This window comes from Microcaecilia unicolor, chromosome 4 (assembly GCF_901765095.1).
Source record: "Microcaecilia unicolor chromosome 4, aMicUni1.1, whole genome shotgun sequence".
Taxonomy (NCBI): Eukaryota; Metazoa; Chordata; class Amphibia; order Gymnophiona; family Siphonopidae; genus Microcaecilia; species Microcaecilia unicolor.
In genome coordinates this window covers 59,725,030-59,740,149 of record NC_044034.1, presented here as the reverse complement: position 1 = coordinate 59,740,149, position 15,120 = coordinate 59,725,030, and the positions used below count along the sequence as shown (strand labels likewise).

The following is a 15,120-nucleotide window of genomic DNA, read 5'->3' as shown; positions in this document are numbered from 1 at the left end:
TGTTTCTCCATTTCTTTTTGTTTCAGGGCATACTGTTTCTCTGTTTGGGTTGGGAACTCGATGCCCTTACTCCCGGCGAGCGGGTGCTGGGAGTGACCTCGCGTGTCCACTATTGGTGGAGCAACAAAAATAACTCAACCTTACAGCAAGATAATTATACATGTCATACTGCATGTCCGGTATTGAACGTAACTGCTTCCCAAGCTGTGTTTCATAAAACTGAACAGCGTTTTGTAGTCGTTTCATCCAGTTTTGTGAATGTGACTATCCATAATGCTACGTCCTGGGTTATGTGCATCCAGCCTATGGGATTCCGGGACCAGATATGGAGACTATGGAATCGGACACGCAAAATGCAGTTCCTCCAAACTTGTAACAGCTCTATAGTAAATATTACTTTGAATCGAACTGCTGAATGGATTTTCACTAATGCTACACCAATTGCAAACCGTTTTGCACCCTGGATGGACTTCTTGCATGTGTTGCTTGCTGTTAGTAATATGACTAATCCTGCTCCACTGTCACGCATTCCCACTACATGCAAAAACATGTCTATGCAGTATAGAAAGACAGTATTAACTTACAATGTTACATTTCCACACTTGCCTCACTGTACTAGGATACGGCGAGCATGGTATGATACTATTTTGGGGGGGTGCGGGAACTGGACTGGGAATTCTGAATACTGTAGATACAGATACTCTGTTTACTAAACTACACTATCTAGGTAAGGACTTGCATACTGAACTGAATATTTTAGCCAATTGGTTACCTGCCATTCCAGGAACAGGACAATTAATGGTGCCTGCGATAGCAGACATTAATAATTTATTAGCCCAAACTTTTAAGTTTGAAAATTATACTGACATTACTTTGACAAAAGCATTGAATTATACTTGGTGTTCATTACAGATGTTGTACGCTTTGCATCAGCGGGACAGAGTCCAGATGGCTCTACAATTGGGGATGCATACCCAGTTGCAGACCCTTTTCGCTGGATATATTCCGGTTGATGAGTGGTTGATCCCACATTCAGAGAGTACAGTCTGTACTGATCGATTCTGTACAGGGGTTTTATCTTCATATAAGATTTTCCATACTCATATAGTATGTAAGTATTATATATCTCCAATATTAGTGAATGTTTCTGGTATCGTAACCTTTTGGGCCCCGCATATGAATGGGGAGTATATAACTGTATATAATGAGACATATAAATTGGATATGTGTAATGAGCAGGGAAATCGCATGATTTGTCCTTTCCAGCCACCACAATTTGAACCTTGCTTATCCCCACGTTTTGGGGAATGCACATTTACTGTTTTCCCTGCCAACTATGAGTTCTTTGTAGAAATTAGTCCGCGGACATTATGTATTTCCACTGCTAATTTCACAACTTTGTCAAATAATACCTTCCTGACCGATCTGTCAGGAGTCAGTTCCTGTTTTACTAGCATATCAATATTTTGGTGGAAAGGACAAAAGTATGTATTATATCCGGATTTATTTAATTCTGCTTTCATACAGTACAATTATACCTTCTTTACGGAGCCAATTTTAGCTGTAAATTATAGTAAGTTGACCCACATGTTGCATATATCCTCTCTTATTAATGAGTATATTCAAGGTGTGAATCACACCTTAAGAGTCATGCAAGTAGATGCTCAATTTGACAATCACACTGTTCGTATAGTGGCGGAAAATATTTGAAGTAAATTACATCATAATTGGTGGGATCCATTATTGAGACATTCTCCTAGTGCAGATGCTTTCCTAAAATGGATCACTCATCCTTTACTTGTAGTACTATTAGTTAGCATCCTGCTAGTGATTTGGAATTGTATTTTGACTTGAAAAATTTGGAAACGACCTACGGTGGTCCATAATACTATGTATACTTCTGTCTCCTCATAAGCAGAGAATATCAAGGGGTGGAATGTAATACATGGGATTGAAGGTCAGCTGGGGATGGAATGAGTGGAATGTTTTGGCTGTAATTATGTGTTGATATTCTCTGTTATGGGAAACAGGCTAGTTGTTTAAGGGATGCCAGCACCTTTGGGAAAGGCACCTTCAACCTGTGCAGGTCTGGGGGAGTTATTCTCTGTTATGGTGGTTGTTTAAGGGATGCCAGCACCTTTGGGAAAGGCACCTTCAACCTGTGCAGGTCTGGGGGAGTTATTCTCTGTTATGGTGGTTGTTTAAGGGATGCCAGCACCTCTGGGAAAGGCACCTTCAACCTGTGCAGGTCTGGGGGAGTTATTCTCTGTTATGGTGGTTGTTTAAGGGATGCCAGCACCTCTGGGAAAGGCACCTTCAACCTGTGCAGGTCTGGGGGAGTTATTCTCTGTTATGGTGGTTGTTTAAGGGATGCCAGCACATCTGGGAAAGGCACCTTTACCTCTAGGAAAGGCACCTTCAACCTGTGCAAGTCGGGGGGAGTTATTCTCTGTTATGGGAAACAGGCTGGTTGTTTAAGGGATGCCAGCTTGTGCAAGTCTGGGAAAGGCACCTCTGTTTCACACTATAAAAGAGGCGAGAGCACCGGACTTGCTTTAGAAGCTTGCCTGAACGTAAGGGACGCCTGGTTCAGTGATGGTCCCTGCAATCTCTGAGGAAGAGCTAGTGCTTCCCTGGTGGTCTTCCCAGATGCTGACTGAATTGCGGGTGCTGTAAGTATCTTGGTGTATGTGTTCACATATGTATCACCAATAAAAGCGATATACCGCATATTGTGTCTGGTGGCTTTTGTGTTGTCATAAGCACAGCGCCCCCTAGTGTTACAAATACACTTCAAGAATTAAGGCAGTTTTACAGGCTTAAAAACCCACTGTTTTGCCACAGATTTATATATCAAGAAGGCCTTGCATGCAAATCTAAATCTCATGCATATTCATTGCAAAAATTCTGAAAACCTGACTCAGCTGAAAACCACTGAGCTAGGATACAGAAGTCCTCAGCCAATAATGGAGGAGCCCTCTTGAAGGGAGGTCACAGTGGATTCAGTACTGATAAATGGAAACAGCATTAATGATCTCATGGCAAGAAAAAAAAATAGGGTCCAGTGATGACTGTGCTATATAGTTCAATATTACATAATAACATAGTAGATGACGGCAGAAAAAGACCTGCATGGCCCATCTAGTCTGCCCAACAAGATAAATTCATATGTGCTACTTTTTGTGTATACCTTACCTTGATTTGTATCTGTCATTTTCAGGGCACAGACCGTATAAGTCTGCCCAGCACTATCCTTGCCTCCCAACCACCGGCTCTGGCACAGACCATATAAGTTTGCCTAGCACTATCCCCGCCTCCCACCACCCAATCTCGGCTAAGCTTCTGAGGATCCATTCCCTCGGAACAGGATTCCTTTATGTTTATCCCACGCATGTTTGAATTCCGTTACCGTTTTCCTCTCCACCACCTCCCGCGAGAGAGCATTCCAAGCATCCACCAATCTCTCCGTGAAAAAAATACTGCAGTCTTAACTGAACTACTCCTGCACTAAGCTTCTAGACTTCATTCAAAGTTAGTGAATGATAGTCTAGACAAGACTAACAGAAACCAGGTAGAAACAGAGAAATTTTAAATTAGCAATAAAAATGAGCACTGAAAGACAACAGAACTCCTTTTAAGGCAGATTATCAGGAAAAAAAAAAAAAGAGAGAGACAGGCTGTGCTATATTATGAACGGTGATTAATACCTAGACTTACTACTCCAGATACACATACAGACTGAAGACACCTATAAAATGGCAGTTCTGCTAGCTACTGTTTTGATGCTGGAGCAACAGTAACTGAAAATGCTGACCAGCTATTAAAAAAAAAGAAAGAAAGAAAAATGATCAGCAATTAATTTGAGACTAATGAAAAAAAATCTGCATAGTGCAACCTCTGCAAAAACACATATAAGGTTATGGTCAATATTTCAGAGAAGAGGTATAGCAGACATGAATGCTAACTGTAACGGACAAGAACATGCTACTAAAAAGCATAAGAAATGAGACAAAACAATGGTACCTTTGGGTCATCATCATTATCCTATATAATAATTCTCACTACCAACATTCTAATGTGTCTGCCTGTGTCCATGGCTACTTCGGAGTTGCTGAGCTAGGCTCCGTAGCCAGGCTGACATCACTCACAGCTGATTCCCAGGCAGGGGGAGGAGTAGGGAAACGCGGAGCAAGTGGCAGGGATCGGCACATCAAATGACCCTCCTCTCCCCTGCCCCCCCTGCATCCACCTATGTCTTGCGACCCTCCACTCCCCCTGCCCCACCTGCAACCACCCATGTCCAGCGACCCTACTCTCCCCCTGCCACCCCCTCCAGCCACCCATGTCCAACGACCCTACTCTCTCACTTGCCCCTCCTTCATCAACCCAGGTTGTGTAACCAATTCTTCGGGGCAGGCAGGAAATATCCCAGGTCCTGGCACTGACGCTCCCCCGCTGCCGGATCGCTGTTCAAAATGGTCACCGATACTTACAAGGGCGTCCTCCAAGACTTCAGCAAAAGTCTCGCGAGTCCACCATTGGAAGTCTCGGTGGCCATTTTGAACAGCGATCCGGCAGCGGGGGAGCGTCAGCGCCAGCAGCGGGCAGGCAGGACCAGGGATCTTTCCTGCCTGCCCCAAAGAACTGGTTACACAACCTGGGTGGATGAAGGAGGGGCAGGTGAGAGATCAGGGTCATTGGACATGGGTGGCTGTAAGGGGGGCAGGGAAAGTGTAGGGTCATTGGACATGGGTGGCTGGAGGAGGGGCAGGGAGAGAGGAGGCTTGCAGGACATGGGTGGCTGGAGAGGGGGCAGGAGAGAGGAGGGTCACTGGACATGGGTGGCTGGAGGGGAGGCAGGGAGAGAGTAGGGTCGCTGGACATGGGTGGCTGCAGGGGGGGCCAGGGGGAGAGGAGGGTCGCAGGACATGGGTGGCTGGAGGGGGGGGGGCAGGGGAGAGGAGGGTCGTTGTTTGATGCGCCGCTCCCTGCCACTTGCTCCGTGTGTTTCCCTACTCCTTCCCCTGCCTGGGAATCAGCTGTGAGTGACGTCAGCCTGGGTGGCTGGAGGGGGGCAGGGAGAGAGGAGGGTCACTGGACATGGGTGGCTGGAGGGGAGGCAGGGAGAGAGGAGGGTCGCAGGACATGGGTGGCTGGAGGGGGGGCAGGGGAGAGGAGGGTTGTTGTTTGATGCGCCGCTCCCTGCCACTTGCTCCGTGTGTTTCCCTACTCCTCCCCCTGCCTGGGAATCAGCTGTGAGTGACATCAGCCTGGGTGGCTGGAGGGGGGCAGGGGAGAGGAGGGTCGCTGGACATGGGTGGCTGCAAGGGGGCAGGGGGGGAGGAGATTCACTGGACATGGGTGGCTGCAGGGGGGAGGAAGGTCGCTGGACACGGGTGGCTGGAGGGAGGGAGGGGTGAGGGGGGTCCTGAGACCAGAGAGGTGGGGGTGGAAGGGGGGCCTCAAACCATAAAGGGAGGGGGAAGGGGGCACACACTCACTCACTCTCTGTCTCTCACATACACTCTTCTCTGACACACTGTCTGTCTATCACACTCTCCATCTCTCACCCACACTCTCTCTCAAACATACACTCCGAGGAAAACTTTGCTAGCGCCCATTTCATTTCTGACAGAAACGGGCCTTTTTTACTATTTACCTTATAAAACAAGCCTGGGTGCAGACTCATCACCCAAAGAACTCCCTTTGCCTTCTAGGATGTAGGAGCAGCAGCTTGACCAAATAACAGAATGAATCCTAGTGTATTATTTGAAAAGATAGTTAAAGAACATCTTAATTTCTGTTTACATATCCCTTTTGAGATCCCAAGTGAATGCAAATATCTAAATTTCTGTGTATCTTGGGTTGTATCTGAGTGACTGGGTTACATCTGTAGTAATTATTTCTACTGTAAATATTTTATTTCAACATAACATTTGACATCATGTCATATTGCATACAACAATTATGAAGAGATAATTATTTTCTTATCATTCGTAAGGTAGCATCCTTAAAACAAAAAGAGCTAGCCAGTGTCTCCAAGTTCTATCATTATGTGGCATGATAAATCTAATTAACAATACTATTTTTACCTGTCAAATTCCAAAACCCCAAAGTCCATCCTCGGTCTCCTTTCCCATATATCACTTTACCATCATTACTCATTCTTCCATTGATTCTCTGGGGAATCATTTTCCCTCATAATCAATCACAGTATCCATTTTGGACGCCCATAAAAGTACAAAATAGAGTCCATGTTTTCCAAAAAAGATCTTACTTTTTGCATAATGTCCGTCAATTTTCCCATTATGAAAATTTCCCATAACTTTCTCATCTATTCCCCCTGTGAAGGAATAGAGTCTCTTCCAAAGCCAAGCAACTGTGGATCTAGCTGTTAACAGTAGGAACTGAACTAAACTGAGTGTCTTTAGTATTTACTCCAAGAATTTCCAGTCCCAAAACTGCTACTAGAATAGTATTTGGAACTGGGATCCTTGAAATAGCTAAGATAGCTGTTAATACCTTCTTCCAGGGCAGAACCATCACATATGTTCAAAATTACCAGTTTGTTGGCACGGACTTCAGCACAATGAAGAAATGCTCCAGTCTAGCTTATGCAATTTTTGAGGTGTGAGGTTAAGTATGCATGAGAATTTGTACTTGTGCTTAAAGAACTAGAACTCTTCAATGTGATATGCACACCTTGTCCTAAAACCATTTTTCTTGAGTACCTATTGACTCTTCCCAGAGTTAAACCTGGAAAAACTCAAAATATAGAAACATAACTCAAACCCAAATGATATTTAATAGAAATATAGTCTCAAAATCCAGTTTCACTCTAGCTCTAGAGCAAAAGTAATGATCAAAGTATCCCTCACAGAATCACTGACTGGGAACGCTGAATTAAAAAAAAAAACAAAAAACAACACTTCCATCATTTTTCTCTGTTTATGTGATTTAAGATAAAGACCAAATGGCCTATCATATCTACCCAACCATATCTTCTACTATCCCTTCCTCACTCTGGAGAGATCCTATATGCTTGGCCCAAGTTTCCTTCAATTCAGATATTGTCTTCACCTCCACCAGGATGCTGTTCCACAAATCCACCACCACGTCTGTAAAGAAGCATGTCCTTATATTACTCCCGAGTCTATCCCCTTTCTTCTGATCCCTTGTTACAGAGCTTCCTTTCAGTTGAAAGAGACTCGACTCCTCTTCATTTATGCCATGGAAGTATTTAAATGTCTATGTATTTCCCCCTTCCGACTTTCTTTCAAAATATACATGTTTAGTACTTAAGTCTTTATGATGCAGACCACTGACCATTTTAATGGCCGCCCTCCACAGTACTCTAAATGAAGTCTCACCAGAGACTTATATAAGGCACTATCACTTGCTTTTTCCTGCTGGCTATTCCTCTCCCTATGCAGCCACACATCCTTCTGGCTTTTGCCATCACCTTTTTTACCTGTTTGGTCATCAAGATCATCAGATATAATCATCCTCAAGTCCCACTCTTCTTTTGTGCACAGAAATGCTTCACACCCTATACAGTACCACTCCCTCAGGTTTTAGCTTAAATCTTAGCTGCCAAATTCTGGACCACTCTTCAAGTTTTGCCACATCTGTCCTCATGTTATCCATTCCATTTTGGTATCATCCATAGAGAGGCAAACGTTACCAGACAGCCCTTCCACAATATTATTTACAAAAACTTTAAAAAGAACAGACACAAGAACCAAACCTTGCAACAACCACTTGTAACTTCCCTTTCCTCAGAGTGGGCTCCATTTATTACTACCCTTTGTTGCCTTCCACTCAACCAGTTTCTAACCCAGTCACTTTAGGGCCCATACCGAGGGCACTCAGTTCATTTATAAGTTGCTGTGTCAAAAGTTTTGCTAAACTCTAAGTACACTGTCCGGTCACCCAGTCAAAGAAATAAATCAGATTTGTCTGAGAAGACCTAGCTTTTGAAAAGCAATCAAAGAGTAGGGCAGGGATGGCACTTCCAAAAGACCACAAGGAAGACTCAGGAGATACTAGTTATTGATGTTTATTGAGAATACATCAAAAAGACTAAACACAGCGGCCATGCTTTGCCACCTATGCACCTGCCTCAAGAGTCTGGTATTGTGGCGCCATTTACACAGTATATTTTATTGGTTTCCCATGTGGTGCACTTTCAGTATTCAACACCACTGGATGTTTTCCCTGCTACACAGAATTCTCCTTTATTACAGAAGTTTGTGATTTGTTTAGTCATACCAAGATTTATTAAGAACCTAAAACACCTGACTGGCCAGACTCCTGAAGCAGGCACGTAGGTGCAGAAACATGGTAACTGTGTTGAGTCTTTTCGGTGTATTCTCAATAAACATCACTGATGATATCTCTCGAGACCTCCTCTTGGTCTTTTGGAAGTGCCATCCCTGCCTTATTCTTTGGTTGATCGCTTCATTACAGTCCTAGGGATTGTTGTTCCTTCACCTCTCGTGGGTGTTTCCCTCTACTAGCTTTAGAAAAATCATGCTGCCTTGGGTTTTGCAATCCATTGATTACAGACACCTCAACTTTAGAAGCATTTCCATTAATTTACTCACCAAAGAGCTCAGATTAACCAGCCTGTAGATCCCAATCTCCTCCTCGCTTCTGTTTTTTTAGAGAAGGCCTCATCTGTACTTCTCCTGTCCTTTGGGACCGCTCTCTACTTTAGAGAAGCACTGAAAAAGTCAGACAGCGAACCGCTAAACTGTATGATGCCCCAATTGAGAGTCCCCTTGCCCAACTTCAGCACCCAAGAAAGAGTGGAGAAAGAGTATTTGGAGATTTGCAAGGAACTCTTCAAAGTATTTCTTCACCATCTCACTTGGTGATAACATATAGAGAATAGGAAAGTTCACAAAAGAAAGGCTTAAATGACCTAGTTAGTTCCCCTATGGGTACATTTTCCTTACGATTACAAAACATGCTTATATTACAGTCTACAACCCCAAAGGGGGTCTGGTATTCTAAAATAGCTAAGTCCATCTTTTCTAGCTTTGTGATTTTTGTTTCTGTAAAGATGACTGGTCTGCTAATTCTTTTCTCTTTAATGTATTTTTACATTGTATATGATTGATTGTATGTTGTAAACTGCACTGGACCCTATTGGGGGAGAAGTGTATTAGATTAGATTTGATCGTCACATGCCTTCAGCTTATAATTGACCCTTAGAGCATCTTAAATTCCCAAGTTATGTTCAACATTAACTAGCTTCTCCTCAGATCTCTTTAAACTATCTTCCTTGGTGTTTACTTTACCTCAATAACTTGTTCAATCGAGCTAGCATGCCATGTTCTGAGTCTAAAGATGTGCTTCCAACTTCCCCAAGACATCTTAGGCCTAACACTAGTGGTGTATCATGGGTCTCTGGTCCCTGAGGGCTAATATTTATATTTGTACCACCCCTCACTAAAGCCCTGTGCTTTTGTTTGTTTTTTTTTACCTTCTAGCACCTCCACCAGCACCACTCTGAGGGTGGAACTCAGTAGGCAATGGCCCCCTCTTGACATCTTCCCTCAATGCACCACTGCCTAACACACCCATTTACCTGGTGTTTTCTTACAGTGACTATCATAGCTCTTCTAGATGACTATATTTACAAATCACACTTATCTCAGCCAGGGGGGCCAACTGGTTGCAATGGTTATCTGAAATATACAGCCAAAATTGCCAAACAAAGCCTGCTAACAAGGACTGATTTCTCAGCAACTCCTTGAAACCTGGCAGGAGTATATCACAGTCTGACAGGCTTCTCATATTGCTTAGAACTAAACAATGTTTTCAAATTGTTATACACAGGTCTTTGTTCACCAAGCCCCATGTCCCAAGCACAGCTTTATGAGAACCACAAACCCAGAGAGTGTTTGCTGAACAAGTAATGGGGAAAAGGATAACCCTAGCAGATAAATCAATCTTTGCTTTCTGCTTCCTCAGAGTGATCACCCTGTGGAGAAACTGGTTCAAAATAGAACCCCCTCCCCCCTTTATAGGCCAAGATAGAGCTCACATGCCAACTGCCACCCTGACACTATCTTGGCCCTTCAAAGGCCAATGCACTTTAAAATTGGGAAAATATCACAAATTGTGGTTGGATTACTAATCCACATTGACTAATATGCATTTTTGTCTCTTTCTGCAACAGGGGGAGGAAGCAGATCAGGCAGCTACAACAGGCATGACAGAAGAGACTTGGGTAGTGCTATCCATTAATGGACAACTGCCCCACGAACCACCTCCCTTAGAACCTGTTATCCACCCCACTGATAGTCAAGAGCCGTCCAGTTCTCTGCCGAGAGAGACTGAAGCAGAGGAGAGTTGATGGCTAACCTCTCCTTCTTCTACCATAGCAGACTTGTCTCTACCATGCCTAAACATGGAGTATCTGGGAGAAGAACTGTCAGCAGAACTGTTGGCCAGGTGGAAACTCCATAGCAGTGTAATAGAGAGTTTGGTGGGCCTTAAACACAAATCTGGTGGATGAGGAGGGTCACGAGGTAACACTGTTTACAGGCCTACTTGCCCATGCGAGAATGCACTGATGCTGTGTAAACACAGGGGGATCCAATAAGACCATCCTCAGAGACCATCAACAGTGTCCTATCTGGGCTATTGATTCCTGCGCACATGATCTGAATAAAGAGTCAGCTTTATGCTCTCCTAGAAGGCAAGCTCTTTGTCTGCCAGCTCACAAATGACAGATCGAGGCAACCCCCATCCTCACCAAGATGGGGAAGCAGCTTCTGCCAGGAACACAGCCCTGCACTGAGCCAACAAAAATACAGACAAAGAACATTTTGTATCCTCAAATACCAAATTAATTGGAAAATAAATATCTAAACTTACAATGTGTAAGCACTAAGAACAGAAGCCTTAATCTTATGATAGTGTGCATAAGTAACACAAAGTTTCAAATGGTATTTCTTCTCATCTGTTTTATCCTCTGACAGCGTCATAACAATTCATACAACAAAACTGCATAAAACAGTGTAATACATCAAGCTCACTATAAAGGTCTGCAAAGAAATGTTACAGGTGACATTCATGTCAAGTGTTTAGAGATATGTGCTGATTTTAGTTGAAGTAAATTTCAGCTGCACATCAGCCTTTTTCATGATGAAGCATTTAATAATATCAGAGTACTCACCCTATGCTTCTCTTTAATTTTTTTCCTATATTCTTCCTTGTCAAATTTGTCTTCCTCGTGTAGCCTTTCCTTTGCTTTATCCAAGTTGATGCCATTTGAATCATCGTCATCTTGAATTTCCTTCACAGCAGAATTTTGAACTGGTGGCCACTGCTGAATCAACTAGAAAATACAAAAGACAATATAAAGTTATTATTTTTAACGTAAACCACTGTGCCGGTATTACTTAACAGTGGCATAGCAAGTTTAATAAACTAAACTAAGCATGTGTTGTCTTACACTATTTTTAATTTAACTCTATATCTATGCTGCCTTTGCGAGTACCATCAAGGTGTCTTACAAATCATTAATAAGGTTTCTTGTTTAGTACTTAAATAATTGCATGGTTTAACAGTTATTTATTTACATGATTTGCTTTTTCGTTCTTTTTCTCAACTTAACATTTAAATTTAATAATATTCTTCTTTACCCTTCGGTACAAAGAAATTATGACCGATCTTATTCTTGTTTAGCTGCTTTTTATTGGAATTCTCTGCCGCAGAATTTAAGAACTGAGAAATTCTATGTTTTATTCTGTAAAAATCTTTAAACATTTCTGTTTAATGAATATTTAATTGTCCAATCTGTTTAGACATGTTTAACTGTTTTGCTGAAAGAGTCAACTTCTGAAATGATGGTTTAAACAATTTGTGTAATTGATGTAATTGGACTATGTTTGTATTGCTGACATTTGTTGTTCAATTTTATTTCTGTACACTGCTTTGAACCTGCAAAGGATTTGGCGGTTAACAAATACCAGATTAAATTAGAATAGATTAAATGTTACACAGTAATGGCAAAAATAATAAAATCAACATGTTTACTACATAAACTGAAAAGCTTGTAACCCTGACCCACCTCTAAAATAACCATATTCATCCCAAAAGGTAAACCTGTCCTAACCAGGTTCCCCTGAAATACAGGCATAGGCAAGTTCAGATATACATGCGTAATCAATATAAAACAAAATAACCAATTTTTCATAAGGCACCTAAAACCCATCAATGTTTCAGTCAATTGAACGTGACTTGGTAATTAATTCCATGAAGTATGGCCATGAAAACAAAATAATTTGGCAGTGATCTTCTAACAAAAACTACAAATATCTCTCCACTTGAGAGTTGCAATAACCAGGTGGTATAGCTAAACAATTTAGCAGCCAAATAAATTATGTACTAAGGACAGTAATATTCTGTCCATACTGCTAAGCATACATACTAGCAGAATAACTGGCAGAATGGATGGGCCTAATGACTTTAGAATGCTATCATCTACAATGACGTCTGGTGTTGATAGACATAAAACATCAAGTTACAGAATACTGTTGTTGTAGGAAATACCTAGGTTCTCGTTTGGTTGATCTAAAATCTATGGAACAATTCTACTTTACACCCATATATTCACCACTAATAGTGGAACTGACCCTGACTGACATTTAACTTATCTGGCCCATTTTTAAGCAACTGTCTTGAGCTTGGATGAGACTACAGAATACCCAACTTAAGTAAACCCAACATCTATTCTCGATTTTCTTTCCACCTTCTTTTTGGCTCTATTTTCTTTTTCTATTTGGTTCTATATTTGGGCTGATTTCAGCACTGTTTGCATGATGAGGGCAGTTTAATAACAGGGTGCCATATTCTATAAGGGAAAGTAGATGCATACTTCCTTAATAGCTGCAGTTCTCAACCCAGTCCTCAGGACACAACCAACCAGTTATGTTTTCGGTGTACCCACAATGAATATGCACAAGATAAACTTGCATACAATGAAGGCAGTACCTGCAAATTCATTTTATGCATAGGTATTGTAAATATTCTGAAAAATGGACTGGCTGGGTATGTCCCATGGACTGGGTTAAGAACGTCTGCTTTATAGAATACTAGTAAATAAGGCTCGTTTCTGAGACAAATAAAATGGGCGCTAGCAAGGTTTTCCTTGGAGTGTGTATGTTTCAGAGAGTGTGTGTGAGAGTGAATGTGAGAGAAAGAGAGAGTGTGCGAGTGTCTGTGTGTGTGACAGAGAGAGTGAGTCTGGGTGCGAGTGTGTCTGTGAGAGAGAGTGTGTGTGTCAGAATGAGAGTGTATGCAAGTGCGTATGTGAGACACAGTAAGTGTAAGAGAGAGTGTGTGTGTGAGACAGAGAGAGTGTGAGAGTATGTGTGCGATACACATACTGTCTGTGAGACCGAGAGAGTGACTCAGTGACACAGAGAGTGAATGTGATACAGTGTGAGACCTAGTGTGAGAGACTGTTTGAGAGTGAGAAAGACACTGACTGTGAGATAGAGATTGTGTGTGTGACAGAGATACCTCCCCCCTCCATCTGTGGTGTGGGGACCCCCTCCCCCTCCCCTCTGGTCTCAGGATCCCCTCTCCCCCTGTCAGGTCTCAGGACCCCCTCCCCCCTCTGCCTTCCCCTCCCCTCTGGTCTCAGGACCCCCTGCCCCTCCCCCCACTGCGTGGTTGGCAGCACCGTGCGAGTGTGTGTGTGTGAGAGAGTGTGTGTGATTGTCCTCTGTCCCCTGCCCCCCTCCAGGCACCCAGCGATTCTCCTCTGTCCCCTGCCCCCCCTGCAGCCACCCAGCGATTGTCGTCTCCCCTGCCCCCCCTGCAGCCACCCAGCGACTGTCGTCTCCCCTGCCCCCCCCCAGCCACCCAGCGATTCTCCTGTCTCCCCCTGCCTCCCCTCCAGCCACCCAGCTATTCTCGTCTGTCCGCTGCCCTCCTCACGCCATCCAACAATTGTCCTTTGTCCCCTGCCCCCCCTCCAGCCACCCAGCGATTATCCTCTGTCCCCTGCCCCAAGTTTCAGGGTCCCCCTCCCTCCCTTTTAGTTCTAGTGTCGTCGTCCCGCCCTTCCTCCCAGTTCCAGTCGCACTCGCTCAAAGTTTTAGAAATCATCGTTAAAAGGCGTGCAGCCTCGGTTCTTCTCTCTGTGTTAGCTCTGGTCCCGCCCTCACTGCGGAAAGAGGAAATGAGGGCGGGACCAGAGCTAACAGAGAGAGAAGATCCGAGCCTGCATGCCTGTTGGTGGCGACCTGGGGGGGCGTGACTTGCGGTGAGGGCGGGGCCTCATGTGGTTGGTCAGTGCTGCGGCTGACGTTCCCGGAAGTATGTGACGTTCAGTAGCCCAGCAGAGCACACGAATGCCTCAGCCATGAGCCACGCAGTCAGCTTCAGAACGCTGGAGGTGGGTTTTATTATATAGGACTAGGGTAATAGGTGAAATACACACCTATAATTTAGGTACAAATACTTATGCCAGTCATAGAGCTGATGTAAGTGCTTAAGCCTAAATGCCAAAGATACACGTCACTTATAGTATTCTACAAGTTGCACACACTTACGTATGAGCCCTACTCATGCTCTATGTGTATGCCCATGTCAAATACACTGTATGCAAGATATATGAGTATTTACAGAATTGTGCTTAGGTAGTATTTTGAAATCTAGAAGCATAACTGAATTACCTCCCAATAAGCTGAGAGTAGAAGAATGCATGCAACTGTAATGTATTAATTCGATTTGTGCCCAATTCAAGCTTTCTTAAAATTAAGAGGGGGAAGCCTATGGCTTCACAGATTACATTGACATTTGTGAATATATGTGTTTTAGACATACTACTGAGTCAATATCAAATTGCCATGGATTTTCACTAGTACAAACTTTCCTGCAATATCTTTTGAACAACACAAAACTTGTTAAATCTGCTCTAATACCTTCAAACACCAACTCAACATCTTTGCCTACCTCTGTCCAAAAGATAATCCATAGCACAATTCCTTTCAAGCCCACTCAAGATATTGATCATTTTCTTTCTCCTTTTCCCTCCCAGATTTCAAGTGTTACTAAGTCTTGCCAGGCCTCTGAAGTATTGTCAGCAAGAAA

General features: G+C 43.2%; 1 protein-coding gene across 1 annotated transcript in view; it reads right to left on the bottom strand.

Annotated features, from left to right (window-relative positions):
• DDX10 (DEAD-box helicase 10) overlaps positions 1–15,120 on the bottom strand; it is a 457,862-nt gene that overhangs the window by 175,658 nt on the left and 267,084 nt on the right. Inside the window, exon 15 of the mRNA XM_030200276.1 lies at positions 11,192–11,353. Coding sequence (XP_030056136.1) covers positions 11,192–11,353 — 162 coding nt within the window. The remainder of the gene's footprint in view (positions 1–11,191; positions 11,354–15,120) is intronic.